This window comes from Chlamydomonas reinhardtii, chromosome 4 (genome assembly GCF_000002595.2).
Source record: "Chlamydomonas reinhardtii strain CC-503 cw92 mt+ chromosome 4, whole genome shotgun sequence".
NCBI classification, from domain to species: domain Eukaryota; kingdom Viridiplantae; phylum Chlorophyta; class Chlorophyceae; order Chlamydomonadales; family Chlamydomonadaceae; genus Chlamydomonas; species Chlamydomonas reinhardtii.
This window is the reverse complement of record NC_057007.1, coordinates 352,678-370,505: the sequence shown is the minus strand read 5'-3', so window position 1 is coordinate 370,505 and position 17,828 is coordinate 352,678. Positions and strand designations below refer to the sequence as shown.

Below are 17,828 nucleotides of genomic sequence, written 5' to 3'. Positions count from 1 at the left end.
AGCGACGGCCCCCGCTTGCGCAGCATGCAGGGGTTTGCGATGAATTGCACAACGAGGGCTGCTCCTTGGCCTAGCTAACCACCTGCTTAAGACTTTTCTTATTACAATTATACAAGCTCATTAAGGAGGCCTGAGCACAGCAGCAGGTTTTTCGACTTTGTGCAGACTGCGCGCCTGTAACTAATTTGATAGCGTCTCGTCGAAACATCCGCGTACAAACAAAGTAACACACGCATACCCTCGAGGCTGAGCATTAACCCGTTTACGCAAGCTGGGCCAGCTCTTGCACACGCGCGCGCCACACACCGCCTAGTGCTACTGGCCGTTGGCTTCACAGATACCATGCCCATGTTGAGACATTAACCCTGTACAGCTGGGGTGGACTCGTCGAGGTCTGTTGGGCGGCCCGCCTCACGCGAGACCGGACGGAGTGCCCCCTGACAACATTGGCAGTGGATACCTGGAGAGCTACTGGACCAGCGGACTCCTCGCGACGCTCTGGTAGCTGAGGGTTCTTCTTGCCCATCCCAGCACGCCTCTTGTGCTAACAAACACGGCCGGCGTCCTCGATTATAACTAAAGTTCTCAGAAGGATATCGTCACCATCAAACCTATTTGGCACGGGCTGGAGTTGTGGCGCCGATGGAACGTGACGAAGCCATCAACGCAGTCTCCGGGGCGGTCGCCGGCCTGGTCACCGCGGTGTTCGTCTGTCCCTTGGACGTTTTGAAAACACGGCTGCAGGTGTGTCCCCCCTAGAAGGGGTAGGATGGGGGGAGAGGGAAAGAAGAGTGAGGCTATCAGGCTCCGGAGGGTGCCAGGGTTGGGACACGGTCGTGTCAACGGCGGCGGCCGACCAGCCCTCCAAACCCTGCCGGGTGCATGCTGCGTGCCGCTTTCTGTGCCTGCCCCACAACACCAACACCATTGCATGCCATCGTGCCCTAGCTACCCCTCTGCTACATCTCAGCCGCAAGCCACCACCTGCCCACACATCAACAGCCAGTCTCATGTCGCCGCACTCCACGTGTCGCTGCCCGGCCCTCCTCCTGCCCTGTCACACCCAGGTCACTCGGTCCCGCAGCACGACAATCGCCGGCGGCATCAAAGCCATCATCGCCAATGAAGGGGTGAGCCGGGCAATGTGCTCGTGCGCACGTCTACTATGCGTACCTAGGTGGAGGGAGGCTGGCCTCCGTAGCGGGTGACGGTGTGCGGGGTTGTTCATTCGCGGGGCAAAGGCCAAGGCGTTTGATTGGCCGCCCCTCTCCGTGACACGCACGTGCCGTGTCACGTGCAGTGCGGGTACGGCTTTCTGCTCAGACTCCTATGCATGCGCATCTTACGAAGGTCACAGGGCAGGCAGGCACAAACATGCGCGCACTTACGACGTGCACACACAATGACTTACATTCACAACACAGGTCAAAGGAATGTACAAGGGGCTGGGGCCCACGCTCCTGGCGCTGCTGCCCAACTGGGCAGTGTACTTCGTCGTGTATGACAGCCTTAAAAAGCGGTTGGGAGCCGTGCCAACCGCCGCACAGCAGCCGCAGGGGCCTGGGGAAGCGGGCGGCGGCGGCGCGGCGGCGGTGCCGCAGCTGCCGACCTCGCCCCTGACGCACATGGCGGCGGCGGCGGGCGCGGGCGTGACCACCATCTTGGTGACCAACCCGTTGTGGGTGGTGAAGACGCGGATGCAGTGTCACGGCATGTCGTTGCCGGGTATGGCGGCGGAAGGGGCAGCGGGGGCGGGGGCAGCAGGGGCGGGGGCAGGAGCGGCGGCAGGAGCCGTGGCGACGGTATCTGCGGCCGCGAGCGCCAGCGGGGGCGGCGGCGGAGCGCCGGTGGCGTCTACGTCGGGGAGAGCGGCGGCGGCGGCAGGGGCTGGGACAGGGACAGGCGCGGGGGCAGGGACGGGGGCAGCGGGGGCAGGGACGGGGCCAGCGGCAGCGGGGCCACTAGCAGGGCCGGCGTCGGCATCGCTACCCCGGCCAGCAGTGGGTCAAGGGCCGGGGGCAGCGCCAACAACAGCAACAACACCACACATACCACCAGCAGCAGCCCTGCCTCGCTTCCCCAACACGCCCGTCTTGCCGGTGCCGTCAACCTCCACGGCGGTTGCCTCCTACCTCAACCGTGCGCCGTACAAGAGTACGGCACAGGCGCTGCTGCGCATTGCCCGGGAGGAGGGGCTGCGGGGGCTGTACAGCGGGCTGGCTCCCTCCATGGCGGGTATTGCACACGTGGCCATCCAGTTCCCGCTGTACGAGTACGCCAAGCAGGTGGGGTGGCGGATGGGGTGGGATGTGGGATGTGGGGTGGGGTGGGGTGGAGGGTGGGGTGGGATGGGTTGTAGATACCAGTCCCAACCAAACCGAACCCAATGCAAAAGAGCGAGGAGGAGAGCGTGGCCCTATGCTTCGCTTGTGGGGTGGGGTGGGCTGGGATGGGCTGGGGTGGGGTGGAGGGTGGGCGGTGTGGGTGTGGCTGTGGGGATGGGGATTGTGCGTGACCTCTCGTCCAGTTGGTTTCCCATACGTGAGAGCACAAGGACAGAAGCACCCAGACACCGTGCGCATGTGTGTGTGTGTGTGTGTGTGTGTGTGTGTGTGTGTGTGTGTGTGTGTGTGTGTGTGTGTGTGTGTGTGTGTGTGTGTGTGTGTGTGTGTGTGTGTGTGTGTGTGTGTGTGTCTGGGTTGCCAAGGGAGGACAAGACGTGAGCGTATGTGCATGATGTATCGTGTTTGCAACTGTATGCCTTCAGGCTGTGGCCTCACGCAAGGCGGAGCGGCGGGCGCGTGAGGAGTACGACCGTGCTCACCGCGAGACCGTGACGGCGCTGCGGAACCAACGCCTGGACAGACTGGTGGCGGAAGGCAGCGCTGGAGGCAGCGGGGTGGCGGCGGAGGCGGAGGCGGCTGCGCCGCTGGAGGGCTCAGAGGAGGCGACAGCGGAGGCGGCTGCAGCGGCGGCGGCTGCGGCAGCGGCTGCCACCACGGACACGCTGACTGTGCCGGAGCTGGTGGCGACGTCGGCGTTTGCCAAGGTGGTGGCGTCCACGGCCACTTACCCACACGAGGTGCGTGTGTGGGGTTGTTGGGGTGGTTGAAGAAAAGCTCAACCGGGGTTTGGGCCGGGCCGCGGGCCTGCTTCCTTGGGGAAGGCAGGGCTGGCCCCAGGCGCGCACGGTGGAGGTGTGTGGGCAGGCCCGTGGGGCAGGCCGCTGCTCGGATGTCCCCCAACATCACCCCACTCCGCCCTCAGCCCCGCCCCGCCCACCCACTCCCGCTCGCTACGCTTCTCTGTACCATCCTTGCAACCCCCTCGCCACCCCTATTGGGGCCTAATTCGTTGGGCCCGGGCACATAACACCTTCCCCCCCCGTCGTTACATCGACTACTGTGTACCTTTGCACCTAGCTACGACTTTACTTCGTAAACTTAGTGCGTGTAACCCCCCGGCCCCATGTAGGTTGTCCGCTCCTACATGCACCTGAGCGGCAGCGGACCGTTGTCCGGCCTGAAGGAGGCGGTGACGGCGGTGTGGCGCGAGGACGGACTGAGGGGCTTCTACAGGGGCTGCGCGGCCAACCTTGTGGGTGGTGTGGGGGTTTGGGGTTGAACGTTGAACCAATCCCGTAAGGAAACAGCCACGCTGCAGGAAGAACTGCAGCCGCATATGCGAGCTTCCGTACATGAGGTTTGGGCGAGAGGGAATGTAGGTACCAGCCCAAAGCGACCGAACCCGAATGCAAAAGAGCGAGGAGGAGAGCGTGGCCTAGTGCTTCGACAACGGAGTGGCACTCGACAATAGTCCCCATCCGCGAATGGGGAGAGTGGGGGAGGGTCAGAAGGGGTGGGGGAGCTGGGTGGGGGAGTTGAGGGAGTGGGGTAAGCGGGGTGAAGAAGGTCAGGAGGTGGCAGGATGGCGAGAGCATGAGGGGGGAGGGGGCAGTTAGCTCCAATCCCGGAAACCAGGGGGGAATGGGATGTGGACAGGGCGGCGCAGGGCAATAGCGGCGTGCGCTTCGAGAGCTCTAACGGCGTCATTGGAAGGCCGTATTGCAAGGTCGTGTCGGATACCTTCGCACGGTGTTGTGCTGCATATTGACGCTCCCCGCCCCCCGCCCTGCACCTCTTGTTCATTGAGAAATGTAACCCACCCACCCCCGCACGCAGGTCCGTACCACGCCCGCGGCGGCCATGACCTTCACCACCTTTGAACTGGTGTCGCGTGCATTGCGGGAGTCGATGTGAGAGTCGGTGCGGGGTGCCCCCGAGCTGACGTGCGGTCGCACGGTAGCTCGTGGCAGAGCGAGTGTGCCCACGAGTGGTAGGTTAGCGGTGATTGCGAGCTGTAGCTTGGTGTGGCGAGTGTGGGATTGTGCGCGTTGATAGGTTGGTGATATGGTAGCCGTGAGGGCGGGAAGGCGGTGGTTTCGTTTGCGTGCACACACCTTGAAGCCCATCTACCAGGCGAGCGCCGAAATCCGGGGCGGTTTGCTCCAGGGTTAGCGCTCGCTATCGGGTTGGCGCAGTTTGTGTTTGCTACTCTTGGTTTGCAGGTTGCACCAGCACGGCATCCAGAATACCGTTCGGACCAGCTGCTTGCACCAGCAAGCTTACAACTGTGTGGTGTCCGTGTGTTGATCTTAGGGCTAGGCGAATCATCAAACTGATCAACGCTGTATTTGTCACGTGAGACTGGAGTGGACTGCATGGCTTGCGTGGCGTCCTGTTGGTTGGCGGCGCTTCAGCCAATGCTAGCGCCGGCACTACCCGGCACCGCGTTGCATAGACTAGAGAGCAGGAGGTGTTTTTGAGGAGATGAAGAACTAGTTTCTTTGAGCTTGGTGCGGCCGTTGATGCCATGGTTTCTCGTGAGGGGGCCATGGGTGAATGACTGTCGTGTGTGTTAGTGCTCTGCGCCACTGCAAAGAGCTCATGTAAATCGTAGATATCTTGTTCTGGTTTTTCTACATGCTGCTTCCAGCATGAGCACCGCCACAGCTGAGAAACCACAAGCGGCGACAGCTCCTGCGGCAGAGGGCCAATTTCCACGCAAGCTAGCATGTACCGGTATAGACCAGAGCGAGCCATTTACCTACACAGCATGCTATTGCGAAGAAAATGTCCACCAGCTTGCCACGACGCTCGTTGCACGGGGATTCGCGGCATGCATCGGCGACCTGTTCGCGGTGTTTATCAGCAACCCCGCAAAGCAGGTACGGGGACCTATGCAAAGAGTCCTTTTGGCAGTCCTAGACGTGCATTGCCACACTGCTCACTACAGTGGTCGCCCAGTGGTCGCCCACCGCGCCCACCGCGCTGGCGCTCCAACGGGCGCAGTGCTTTTGCATAGCCCAGCTCGCTCCACCCCCACACCCTCAAACAGATACCCATCTGGCAGCAGCGGGCAGGCCTCCGGCAACAGCAGGGTTCCACTGAGGATGGCGGTGCGGGTGACGATGAAGGCGACGGGGGGGGCAGCAGCTCCGGGCAACGCTCCCGCCAATCAGCAGAACCGGATCCGAATCCAGGTCCAAGTGGGGATGCGGAGGACGACAATCGCGGGCTGGTGGTGTGGGACTACCACGTGGTCTTGCTGCACCGCGTCGGCGGCGGCAGCAGACCGGCAGGGGAGGCAGCAGGGGCAGGCGCGGGCACAGGGGCAGGCGCAGGCGCAGGCGCAGGCGCAGGCGCAGGCGCAGGCGCAGGCGCAGGCGCAGGCGCAGGCGCAGGGGCAGGAGCAGGGGCAGGAGCAGGCGCAGGGGCAGGAGCAGGCGCAGGAAGGCCCGTCGCAAGGGTGCAGGGGGAGGCAGACGGCGCGGCTGTGACGGCCACGGCCATGGTGGCGGCGGCTGTAGCAGGCTGTGCCGGCCCGGCGGGTGTGCTGGTCTGGGACCTTGACACGGTACTGCCGTTCCCATGCAGGTCAGACCGCGGGGGAGCCGGGGCTAGGGAGCGCAGGGAGCGACCGGGACGTGGGCCGGTTCCGGGTATGCTGTCATAGCATGTCGGCACGTTCGGTCGGCACAGGCGGTCACGCGACGGCGTTGCAGCAAGAGCGTCTGTGTGACGGGTCTGCCGCGCTTACTTACCTGCTGACTCGCCTATTTACATACCTGTGTGTTTCGTCTCGCCCTCCCACCCTACCGTGCTCGCCTTCTCTCACTCCCTTACTGTACTCCTTTCACTTTGATTTCTCTTTCTCCATTTCCCCCCATCCCGCCAGTCTGGAGGAGTACGCGCGGCGGGCGTTGCACGTGCACCAGCCCCTGCGACCAAACTTCCGCAGGTGCGGTGCCGTACTGCACCTTTACCGTACTGCGCCTTTGCCGTGCCACTGGTGTGGTGTCTGCCATACAGTTGGATGTGGGCTTAGGCTGGCAATGATGAATAAATCGCTCCGCATGTGCATCACATGGTGCACCCGCCTTGGGACACCTGCATGTGCATGTGCGTGTTATGGGCGCTACACGCCTGACTCCTCCAGCCTGAACCCCCAACCGCCATCCCGCTAGCCTACTATTGATTGTTCCCTCCCCCATCCTCCTTTTCCTCTTCCTCCTCCCCCTCCGTTTCTTCCTCTTCCTCCTTTTCCTTCACCCACCCACCCACGCAGGTACTACCGGGTGGTCCCGGCCGCCACCTACCTGTCGCACTTCGCCAGCGACCGCAGCCACATGCGCAGGTGTGTGTCTGCGCATGTGGGCGGGTTTGTGTTACAGTGCACAAGGAAGGAAGTATGGACGGGGTTGTGTCTGTGGGTGTCTGTGTGTGGAGGCAGTACTGGGTGAGGTACAGGCCGTAAGTTCAGGCCATGAAGTATTAGGCAAATTGCCCTCCTCGTGCTCCTCGACGGCACCACCGCCACCACCGCCGCCGCCATCACAACCACCGCGAACTCAGTTGCCCTCGTTCGCACTCCTCAGGCCCGGCGGCGGCTGGAGCTCTCCACCGCCGCCCTACCCGCCGCTGGTGGCCCCCGCGGACGGCGCCCCGCACACCCTGGAGCGCTACTGGGACATGCGGCCTAGCCCCGGGGCACAGGTGGGCGCACGGACCCAGAAACAGAGCGTGCCCGGGAAGGCCTGTAGTATTTACTGGGGCTGCCGGAATTCCGCTTGCCACGACGTTCTCGTCGTTTGGGGCAGACTGATTGTGGAAAGGGTGGCGGCTACAGCCTGTGAGAACAGGTGGCGGCTGGTCACCTATTGGGATGGGGATGGATGCACGGAGCGGCCCATGGGGGTCCCGGGCATTGAGCAGCATCTGTGCCACCCATGCACTTGTGTGCTGCTGCTGATGCTGCACGTGACTCAAGTTTTTAAGGCCCTTGCCTTCGCCCCTCTGCCGCGCTCGTCCGGCCGCCTGCTGCCGCGTGCTGCCGCTCCCTAGTTCAAAAGTATCTCCTGAGTTATCATGCCCCCTTGCTGCTGTGTGCACGCGCGGGCAGGCGGCGGCCGCCACGGCCGTTGCCACCCTGCAGGCGGCCGAGCTGCAGGAGGGGGAGCAGCAGGAGGCGGAGCAGGAGGAAGGGAGGAAGGCGCGGCTTGCGGCGACGCGGGCGGCTGCTTCGACGGGGCTGCTGGAGGCGGTGGCGGCGGCGGGGCCCTTTGGCATGGTGCTGAATGAGCCCTTGTTGATGATGGCGTTTGGGGCTGCGGTGAAGTGAAAAAATAGATAAACCTTCATCCTGGGACAGCTCCAACTAACGCCCAACTAACTCGTGTACGGCACCCCCACCCCCCTCAGCCGTACAGGAGCTGCGGTTGGGTGTCTGTAGCTGCCGCGGCTGGGAGCTGGTAGTTGCACGGTGGGCCGGCTGGGAAGCTGCTGAGCCTGGGAGCACGCACACGGGTCGTTGGCATGAGTCGGGTAGCTGTACGGCTGGGAGCTGGAAGTTGCACGGGAGACCGGCTGCGAAGCGACATGAGTGCATAGGTGTACGGCGGAGGTCAGGGGGTGGTGGCTGGCGGTTGGCGTGGCGCACGAGTGGGAGCTGGCAGTTGCGTGTGGTGCCGGCTGGGAAGCTGCGCGTGAGCTGCGTGTAAACTCAGATGGGATGCATGGGGCTGCGCCTTTCCATGAGCTGCATCTGGGCCGCACACGGGATTCACACGGACTGCACTGTAACTGGCGCGGCGGGGCGGCGCCAGCCGTCCCCGCCGCGCTGGGAAGTGGCGTGTGGGATGTGATGGGATGTTATCCAGCCAGGTGAGGACATGGCCGCGTGCGGTGCACTGCGTGCACCGGTGCGTCAGTCTTCCTACCTACGATCGAGCTGCATCAGAGCTCACACGCGGCTGCGGCTGAACGGCGCGGCGCCAAGGGGGCTGCACTGAAAACTGCAAACTCAAGGGAAACCCAGTCAAAACTCGGAGGAAACTTGGAGGAAACTCGGTGAAACTCGGCTGAAACTCCGAAGTCGAACAATGGAGGCTGTTCTTAGTCTTTTTGCTGTTGAGTCATTAGCGACTAGCGTCAGTTCTTCATCGCCTTGTGAAGCGCGCGGTAAGCGTCGGAGCTCAGGTCCTCTTGCAGCTGAGCCGCGGGCAGCCAGAGCTGGAAAGCGGCTTCCTGCTACCTCCTGGGTGGTCTGGCATTCCTGACACGGGCTGTTTCAGAGCCGCTCAGCCTCTGGAGGGATCTGCACAGGCCTCTGGAGGGCTCTGAAGGGCTCCGGAGGGCTCTGAAGGGCTCTGGAGGGCTCTGGAGGGCCCTAAAGGGCTCTGGAGGGCTCTAAAGGGCTCTGGAGGGCTCTGGAGGGCTCTAAGGCGCTCTGAAGGGCTCTGAAGCGCTCTGAAGGGCTCTGCAGGGCTCTGGAGGCTGGTAACCGAGAAGGCCCCGATGCGACCACAAGGGCTCCGCCCGAAGGGGCAAGAGGCAAGCCAACACGAGCACCGCCTGTGCTGGCCAGTACCCTGTTGGCCCACTATCCAGTTGCGAAGGCCGCAGCAAACCCACAAGATGCCGAAAGCCAGTTGAGGAGTTGATAAATGTTGCATGTTTGGCCGCCGCACAGCTCAATCTCGCACACCTAATCCCCCCCCCCCCCGACATTACAAAGAAGGGACAGTCCGACCATAATTTATGGATGCGGATGTTACAGAGGGGACAGTCCCAGCTCCCGAAGACGCCGAGCCATCACATGCTATCAGGGCCCAACCCCGACTTTGCTGCAAACCCTCCCGCGGGCAAAGTCCGTGTGACTCCGCGCACAGTGAGTCCTAGCCAAGCCTCAACCCGCCAGAGCCCCACCGCTGTGCCTCAACGCCACAAGCCTAGGCACAGGAGTGCCGGGAAACGTCTAGGCCGCAGGACACACGCACAGCGCACGCACTAACCAGGGCGCAAGCGTCCAGGTACTAGAACGGTCGCCCACACGTGCATCCTGCCCACACACAGAGCCACCAACCACGCACAACCTCTCACGGCGAGGGGGGCGGGGAATCAGCGTCATACGGCAAGCGCAAAACCATGCCGTCACCAACAGCCCGAGACATGAAGGGATGCGCAAACGGCACAGCGTCCCAACCCTTTGGCCTGATACCCAAAGTCACAAACGTCTGGAGACGACCCCAGAAGTCAGCTACGACGGCAAGTCCAATGCTCAGCACCCGGGCCGACGGCAGCTTCGCTCGCGCCGCCAACCCGGCCATAACCACACGCTGCCGACCAAAGTCCAGGGCAGACATAGCAGCGAGACACACCACATCCCACACAGGTGGCGCAAGCCCCGCAGGCGGGCGCACTAACCACAACTCCTCACGAGAGAAGGCACTTAGAGCCTCCTCCGGCAGGAAACCCATAGCCATCCCCATACTTTCCCGCAGTGACAGCGCAACAGTGCAGTCCCAAAACCAGTGACGCCGGTCCCCATCCTGCATGTCCACCCCACACGCCCAACACGGGTCAACAGTAACGCCTCGCGCCCGCTCGCTAGCATGCCGTGGAAACGCCCAGCAAGCGTTGGCGGCCACACGCCACAGTGCTTCCTTATGATGATTCTCCCATTTCAGCGACCACAAGCGGGCCAAGGTGCACACGAAGGCCCCCGCCGCCAGGGCAGCCCCCACCCCCGACACACCCGCATCGCACACATACTGCAAATGCTTAGCCTTCAGGGCGGCTAACTGTGGAGCCATTTGTAGCACGGTCCCCGCCTTCACCGTATAGGCAGTGAGCAGGATGGGCGGCCCCCCGCACTGCAACCATCCGAGTCCCCGCACCACCCGTTGCACCGACGCCGCCGTAGCACTCACGACGTCGGCCACCGGGAGCGGCAGCGCGGCGGCAGGCCCCCGATCCAGCTGGGCCGCACGCGCGGCGGCAGCCCAGCCAGCGGGAAGAAGGGCCACCGCCGCCGCAAACCGGTCGGCCGCCTCTTGAGGCGACGCCGGCCCCGGCAGGGGCGACGGCAGGCGTGCCCGCGTGCTCCAGTGCAGCACCCGCCTCCACACAGCAGTCACATACATATCCGCACTCGCTTCACCAGACCGGGAGCCCTCCGCCCAAGGGCTTGTCAATGCCTGCCGCAGTTCGTTCAGGCCGTCATGCGCTGCAACCAGCTGGCCCACACACGCCAGTCCCGGCAGAGCGAACAAATCCGCGAAAGCCAATTCCCACGTGCGGCCGTCCACACACAGCGCCGGGTTAGCCCACAACGGCACATGACTCACCCACGCGCCCGGCTCGGGCGGCGCCACAAGAGTCACCGCGGGCAATGCAGTCATGGCTTTCAGCAGGCGCGCAAACGGCTTGCCCGCCGGGGTGAGCGGCTTATTCAGCACACGGTCCGCGGCCCCCCGCACCAAGAAACGCTGGGGCATAATTTATGGGCACTGTAACTGTAACACCTACCATGAGGCACCTACAAAGCCCAAGCCTAGGCGTTCACAGACCGCAAGCACTTACTGGCATACACCACCAGCCCATGTACCCCGGAGCTCGTTAGCACCTCCATTAGCTGCGAGGGGAAGGCACGGATGCCACGTGATTGATTGATGTTACAAGTTCATGCTCGTAGATTGGTCCAAACGAGCCAGGAAGCTCATGGACCGCCAAAACTAGTCTCAAAAGGATTATTCAAAAAGCAAAACAGTTCATGCAATAATATATCTAAATTGGTCGCGCCGTAAGGTCGTTACGTCGCAGCCTTATCGCGTGAATGACACGCGCTAAACCCCTCTGCCACGTCACGCTGGCCAAACTGTTGAACCGGGCCTGATGGGCCCATCGCTTAGGCCCCATGTGCCAATCCCAGCGCCGAGTTGGGGTTGGCTTCCTGCTGCTTCCTTGTCCCTTCCAGACAAGTCTTAACCATTCCATTCATTTGCAAACACTGGTGTTGCATAGATAAGGTTCCAACGAGGCAGCCAACTCTCATCGCCAGCGACCGATTGGGACTGAACGTGTCGTCCGTGAGCAACATTTTAATCGCTCGGCCCTGAGTGATACTTCGCGTTATGGTCGTATCCCACCACTCCTGTAACCTCAAGGAGTCCACCTGAGCCAAGCAGGCCTTCTTCGCGAGCGGCCCTTGGCAAATGGAGGAACGAGAGAAGCTGCAAAAGGAACTTAACGACATAGGAGCGGAGATAGCCCGGATGTCGGAGTCGGCGGAGTCGGCTAAGGATGCCGAGGACAAGCGGTACTACAGGGAGAAGGAGCTCATGCTACGGAAGAAGGAGCTGCTGCTCCTTGAGAAATTCGAAGCCCGCGGTATGCGTGAGGGAAGGTCGGGGGACGTCGCTGGGTGAAGGGACGAGCTTGCGCGCCTGAAACGAGCAGCGGCATGCAGCTCCTAAGCTCCACGTGTCCCCCCGACCGCTCCCATGGCTTGCAGCCTCGGCGGCTGGCCTCGGTGCGGGGAGCGCAGCTGGAGCCGGTGAGTTGGTTGTGCTAGCCCAGGCTTGACCTGACCTAAGACTCCGGCTCTAGTGTCCCGCGGCGGTGTAGTACGTACGTATTTGAGCTATCGTGAACAGCGCTGCTGGTGAGCATTTCAAGAGGCTGTAGGGTGGGCATCGACACAGTGGTAGTTGTTGGGGGCTGCGGGGTGCGGCGTGGCGTGCTCGGGGCATCAGAAAGTGCAATTCAGTGGGAGGCGGGGCCACCATCCAGGTTCGTCTCCTTTCCACGAAACGTTCCTCAATATAGCTTCAAACCTTGCGTTGTCTGAGTTCTGACCTTAAATCCTTACGGGAGCGGATTAGTGGGCATGATCGTGACAGGATCCGCTTGGGTCTGGGGCGAGGCCCCGGACGCGGAGCGGCATCGGAGAGGGGTGCGGGACGAGCTTCAACGATGGTTTGGGTCGGGTTTGGTCGAAGGAATGTGTTGAGGGCCAGGTGCATCCGCCCGAGCCTCGCAGCAGCTCAAGCATCCCGCGGCGGTTTAGTACGTATGTGATTGAGCTACCGCGAAGAGCGCAGCGGTGGCATGGTAACAGCTGGGTATGGCGGGGTATGCAACGGGTTGCGGCGCTGGCGTGTCACAAGAGTACCAGGAGTTGAGGCTGGGTGGCTGGCGTCCTGGGCAAGCACGAGAGAGTGATTAGGGCCAACCCCAAGCATTGGGGCACCCTTCTTCTCGACGGGCCTCACCCCTAAGCGCGGTGCGGAGCGCACCAGCCCCATGTGAAGCATTCCGGCATGTTGCGATTGAATCCCCGATTGCGCAACCACCGCCTCTGTCTCTTCAGGATACGGCTTGATGTGCAATCATCCTGACCTGCATGCATGTGACGTTCTCGTCATGCAGGCGCGGCGGCAGGGCTGGGCCCCGGGAGCACGGCAGCTGACGGTGAGACCCCATCTGCATTGCAGGGCCTCTAGGCCTGGCGCTCGTGGGAAGGGAACCGATCCTCAGGGGGAAAGATCGGGGTTTGGCTGAACACATTTGGCATTAAGACGGGTGAGGCCAATTCGAGGCTCGTCTGCCCCCCGCTACGGAAGCAAGAAAAAAAGCGGGCCTTGTCGGGGGAGCGGAGCCCGTTGCCAGGGGTGCTGGCCTCTATATCGGAGGGGCAGCAGCGAGGCCGTTGCGCGGTGGGGCGGGTGGGTCGTTGCTGGGGACTGCGGGGTGAGCTGGTTGCGCCCACTCGTGTTGGGTGCGTGCTGGGAGCTGGGCCTAACACCCGCCCAACACCCGCCCCAGGGGAGCTCGCATAGAGCGCGCCAGCTGTAGGCAGGTTGGGGTGGGTGGGCGGGGCACTCGCTCGGGCATGGCACGGTGGGTGCATAGGCTGCGGCGCACGCCTGGGCCCCGGCTGAGTACCGCTGAATAGCACTCTGTCTTGGTACTCTGGGACTATTTATTTCCTTCATGTCTGTCTTCTACAGTTCACCCGATCGCCTCAAGTATGGTTGCGGCTCTGCTGCGCATGCCGGCGGTGCCGGGTCCCGGCGAGCTGCTGAGCCTGGGGCCCAACATCGTCTTCCAGTTCCAACCGGACTTCAGCGCCCTGTATGTGCGAGAATGCTACCCGCGGCTATTCGACGCCCTGGTGTGCGATGAGAAGCCGACGAAGTACATCGGTAGGAGCCTAGGAGACGTGGCCTTTCGCCTTGCGCACACAAATATGCGGTCGAAGTGATTGGATAGATGGAGAGGACAACCAGGAGTGGTACACAGGGAAACAGGTGGCACTCCTGACACGATGCAGACGGTACAACCACAGATACGATGTCCACCTTCCTCGGCTTATGATCCTGTGGCCACATGCCTACACGTCTCGCAGTCACGGGCACGCCCGGCATCGGGAAATCCTGGTTCGCGACATACCTCATCCTGCGGCTCCTGAAGCGCAGCTCGCCGCCACCCTTCATCGTGTGGGAGCATTTCATGTATCCTGGCGAAGCGGTAAGATAGATCATATCTGCTGTAATTATGGGCTCTAGTCAGAAGCTCACAGCTCAACCAGCAGTACTTGTCCTGTGCTCTAAGAGTTCGTGTTGCCGTTCCTCCTCTCAATTCTTTTTGGCAGTGGTGCTACGTGCACGAGACGGGACAAGTGGTGATGGGGCAGCGTTCGAGCTTCAGACAGCTGCTCTACAACCCCGCGACCTGGTACATCGTCGATGGTGCACCGCCGCTATTCGACATCCTGGCGCGTACCGTGCTGCTGACATCGCCCAAGCGTGATACATTCAAGGTGGGCGCGGGGTGTGCGTCGTTGGGACGGGGAAGGTGCAGTGCAGGCCGATGCGGATGGACACTTGAAGTGGTGAGCCAATCGAGCATTCGCACTGTATGTATCGAGTTTTACTGAGTGACGTTTGAGCTGATAGCGAGGTAGCGGGTGCGCGTGCTGCTGGAATGGCACCTGTGAGATGGCAGCACAGGTGTTGCAAGAGGCTTCATCGTTGTGCGAACTGCAAAAGTAAATAACAGGTTTTGGGCGCTCCTGAGCAGCACCCAGTTGCCGCAAGGGGGACACGTTGTTGCATGGGCGCTGCTGGTATGTGCTTCGACACGATTGTCCCATTTACTGGTCACTGCACGCCCCTAACGTAAATTTCTGCTTGCACCTGCCTGCAACACTTAAGTAACAGTGGGCCGTGTATGCACCACCGCGTTGAGGTGCTTGCTGGGGTTCTGTGTAATCTATCCTCTGCCTCTAGCTCTGAACTCTGCAGTGTGGCCCGTTTCCTGCAGGAGTTGCGCAAGCAGGGCGCAGCGCTGCTGTACATGCCGCTGTGGGAACTGGACGAGCTGCAGGCGTGCAGGAGGTGTGTGTGTGTGTGTGTGTGTGTGTGTGTGTGTGTGTGTGTGTGTGTGTGTGTGTGTGTGTGTGTGTGTGTGTGTGTGTGTTGAAAAGAAAACAACAAAACGAAGCCCGCCCAGACGGCGCGACGGAGTTACTTACGGATACCTACCGATACCGAGCGTCTTGTAGCCGCGTCGACCCCGGTAGTCATACTTACCCGCAAAAAGCCTGGAACCCCCCCTCGGGCGATCGACGAACGACCTGACCCCGAGTGGCACCCATATGCATTGTATGCGCCGCGCCCTGGGCGCGCTACAACGTTGACCCAGCACGCCTAATGCCCTGATTCCCGCCCGCTGGTCGTAGTCGAGCTCACCTACGGGTGATAGAGGAATTGCAGGCGCAGGGGCGGCAGCGAGCAAGTGTCACGAGCAGGGAAAATGGCGACAGCGATGTTAAGGGCGGCGTGCAGCAAGCAAGCTAGGACGCGCATCCCAGTCCCGGCCCGCTAATGTATGTGTGTGTGTGTGTGTGTGTGTGTGTGTGTGTGTGTGTATGTGTGTGTCTGTGTGTGTCTGTGTCTATGTGTGTCTATCTGTGTCTATGTGTGTCTATGTGTGTCTATGTGTGTGTATGTGTGTGTGTATGTGTGTGTATGTGTGTGTATGTGTGTGTCTATGTGTGTGTATGTGTGTATGTGTGTATGTGTGTATGTGTGTATGTGTGTATGTGTGTGTGTGTGTGTATGTGTGTATGTGTGTGTGTGTATGTGTGTATGTGTGTGTGTGTGTGTGTGTGTGTGTGTGTGTGTGTGTGTGTGTGTGTGTCTGGTCAGACGTGTGTGCCTGTGTCTGGTCAGACGTGTGTGCGTGTGCGTGTGCGTGTGCGTGTGCCAACAATGCCAGTCAGCATTGGTCCAGTACAGGGCGTGTATCTAGCGGGACTCCGCTGAGGCGTTCACCCGCCGTCGGAGGGAACTGCGCCACTTGTTTTGGTGTTGGTTCATGGACTCTCTCCTAATCGGTCCGGCAGGCCATGCCGCCCTGGCAAAACTCCGACAATGAGGCCCATAGCAATGTTAACACGCACAAACCCATACGGCATGGCTTCACACGCATGCACACAGCACGCACAACCCACCAAGCAGTTTTTTTTTTGCAATGCGCATGTTCGCCCACATCGCAGGCTGATGTACAGCACTGTGGACGAGTCGCTTACCACGGCGCTGCACCAGCACTACGGCGGTGTGGCGAGGTTTGCGCTGGGGCTGCCGTGGACCAATCCCGGCAAGGGGCTGCACAAGCTGCTGGAGGAGCTGCGCGCCGCGGTGGACGGCTGCAACACTGCGCAGGTGTGGCGTGAAGCATACAACCCTGGTTTTGCGCATGTATGGGCTTTCTTGTTGTGGGCCCTGCCTTATGTGCTGCTGGAAGGCGAATTGGCGAATCGGTATCCGTGTTTGTGGCGTGTCTCATTTGCTGCCTTGCATGCATGGCTGCGCATACAGATGCAGAGCTCGATTGGCGCCATCAGCTCGGGGCCGGAGGTCAGCCACAGGCTCCTGCACATCGTTTCCAACAAGGAAACGTTCGAGATGCAGTACCTCGTGTTCGCCAGCAAGTGGGTCGCTGAAGAGTTCGCAAAGAAGGCAGTGCGCGCTGAGCTGCAGGTACGCCGACGCAGTATAGCATGCAAACTGAAGGGATTACAGAGCGTAACAAGAAAGCAATAATTGCGTGCGCGACCCGGTCGGTGCGGACTGACCCGCCTACTTTGGTGTGCTTGTTCGCAGGCATTGGTGAGCCTCCTGAGCTCCACGTCGGGGGCGCTGTACGGCATGCTCTATGAGGCGACCATGCATGCCGTGCTCACCATGGTAGGTGGACTGCGGACAGGGGTTGCGGGCCCGTTGAACATGTTATCTGCAAAGCTCCAGCTGTTCGCTGAAGGTTTGTTTGTACCCAACTGCACGGCACGAACGTCGCAGGGCGGCTGCTTCACGGCTGTGCCGATCAGCTACGGCGTCAAGACGTCAACGTTCATACGAGGTGTCGAGGAGAAGCTGCAGTTCGACCCTTGCACGGAGCAGGAGTTCTTCGAGGTAAATTGTCTTTGCCATTGGGCCTGCTGGCGAGCTTCAATCCGCGCAATGACTGCTGTGGGGGGAGCGCACTGCTGGCTTCGTGCCGGGCAGCTGCGTGCCGACTCGTAGCTAGTCCCAAAGTCTGTGCTGTGTTGTCCGGACAGGCCGTGCCCAGCAGCCCCACGGAGCAAATCTACTACCGGCCGAGCAGCGCGAGATTCCCGACGGTTGATGCACTGCGGCGCGGCAATGGCACCTGCGACTTCTTCCAGATGACAGTGCAGAACAGCAAGAGGCTTGACACCTTTCGCACATTTTCACACAATTCACATAATAGGCATACCAAAATAAGATGGCCACTAACACGGCCATTAACCGCAGCTGCGACAACTTCAGGCTCTCGCAAACTGCGCTGGTGGTAGCGGGCTACCCTCTTGCCGAGGACCCGAAGACCCGACCCCCGATCCGGTCTGTAGTGTGGGAGATAGTTGACAGCGAGCTGAACGTGGTAGGACAGATGATCGCGCTCGCAGTTTACACGCCTACGAGGCTTTTGAAAGATTCACAAGTGCTTAATTTGGAGCTATTTATGTATCTGATGAATCATTTGGAACAGCGCCTGTCTGTGCGATAAATCGGCCTCAACATTGGCTTCCTTGCGGCATCGGACTCCAATTCTATGCGTTTGAGCGTATTTTATCTGGTTCAGCATCAGTTACTTTCGCGGTCGGGTTCCCTGGACTCGAGCCGGGTATCTGAACTTCGTCGCTGGGGCCTCTTCTTCCTGGTGTACAACAGCTTCGTGTAACAGATGGCTTAAATAATGCCTGTGTGCAGTCGGCGGGAGCGGGGAACACGTGTTGCCCAAGTTTTCGTCAACTGCCGCTTTCTGAAACGTATGGGTGCGCCGCGCCCCCTGCGGGGGCCGGGGCACGCCAACCTGCGGCCCAGCAGCCCAACCTCGTGTGTGGTAAACACATCGGGAACTGACACGACGGCGAAGCGGGCTGTAATCCCTTCAGCCACA

At 61.2% G+C, this 17,828-nt stretch overlaps 3 protein-coding genes across 3 annotated transcripts; all 3 read left to right on the top strand.

Annotated features, from left to right (window-relative positions):
- Positions 1 to 119: 119 nt before the first annotated feature.
- Positions 120 to 4,964, top strand: CHLRE_04g217913v5 (uncharacterized protein). The gene is made up of 6 exons (XM_043061747.1): positions 120 to 744; positions 1,068 to 1,130; positions 1,425 to 2,285; positions 2,768 to 3,082; positions 3,475 to 3,597; positions 4,182 to 4,964. Exons 1-6 carry the CDS (start codon positions 643 to 645, stop codon positions 4,257 to 4,259), a joined length of 1,542 nt encoding a protein of 513 aa, XP_042925003.1. The 5' UTR covers positions 120 to 642; the 3' UTR covers positions 4,260 to 4,964.
- Positions 4,965 to 5,019: 55 nt separating this feature from the next.
- Positions 5,020 to 8,071, top strand: CHLRE_04g217912v5 (uncharacterized protein). Its single transcript, XM_043061746.1, has 7 exons — positions 5,020 to 5,097; positions 5,144 to 5,227; positions 5,398 to 5,936; positions 6,238 to 6,300; positions 6,628 to 6,696; positions 6,938 to 7,055; positions 7,462 to 8,071. The coding sequence occupies exons 1-7, from the start codon at positions 5,074 to 5,076 to the stop codon at positions 7,678 to 7,680; spliced, it is 1,116 nt and encodes a 371-aa protein (XP_042925002.1). The 5' UTR covers positions 5,020 to 5,073; the 3' UTR covers positions 7,681 to 8,071.
- Positions 8,072 to 11,195: 3,124 nt separating this feature from the next.
- Positions 11,196 to 17,826, top strand: CHLRE_04g217911v5 (uncharacterized protein). Its single transcript, XM_001701207.2, has 12 exons — positions 11,196 to 11,729; positions 11,854 to 11,895; positions 12,771 to 12,812; positions 13,352 to 13,546; positions 13,750 to 13,871; positions 13,996 to 14,163; positions 14,667 to 14,740; positions 15,904 to 16,069; positions 16,226 to 16,387; positions 16,511 to 16,594; positions 16,706 to 16,819; positions 16,966 to 17,826. The coding sequence occupies exons 1-12, from the start codon at positions 11,555 to 11,557 to the stop codon at positions 17,221 to 17,223; spliced, it is 1,602 nt and encodes a 533-aa protein (XP_001701259.1). The 5' UTR covers positions 11,196 to 11,554; the 3' UTR covers positions 17,224 to 17,826.
- The last annotated feature ends 2 nt before the right edge of the window (positions 17,827 to 17,828 follow it).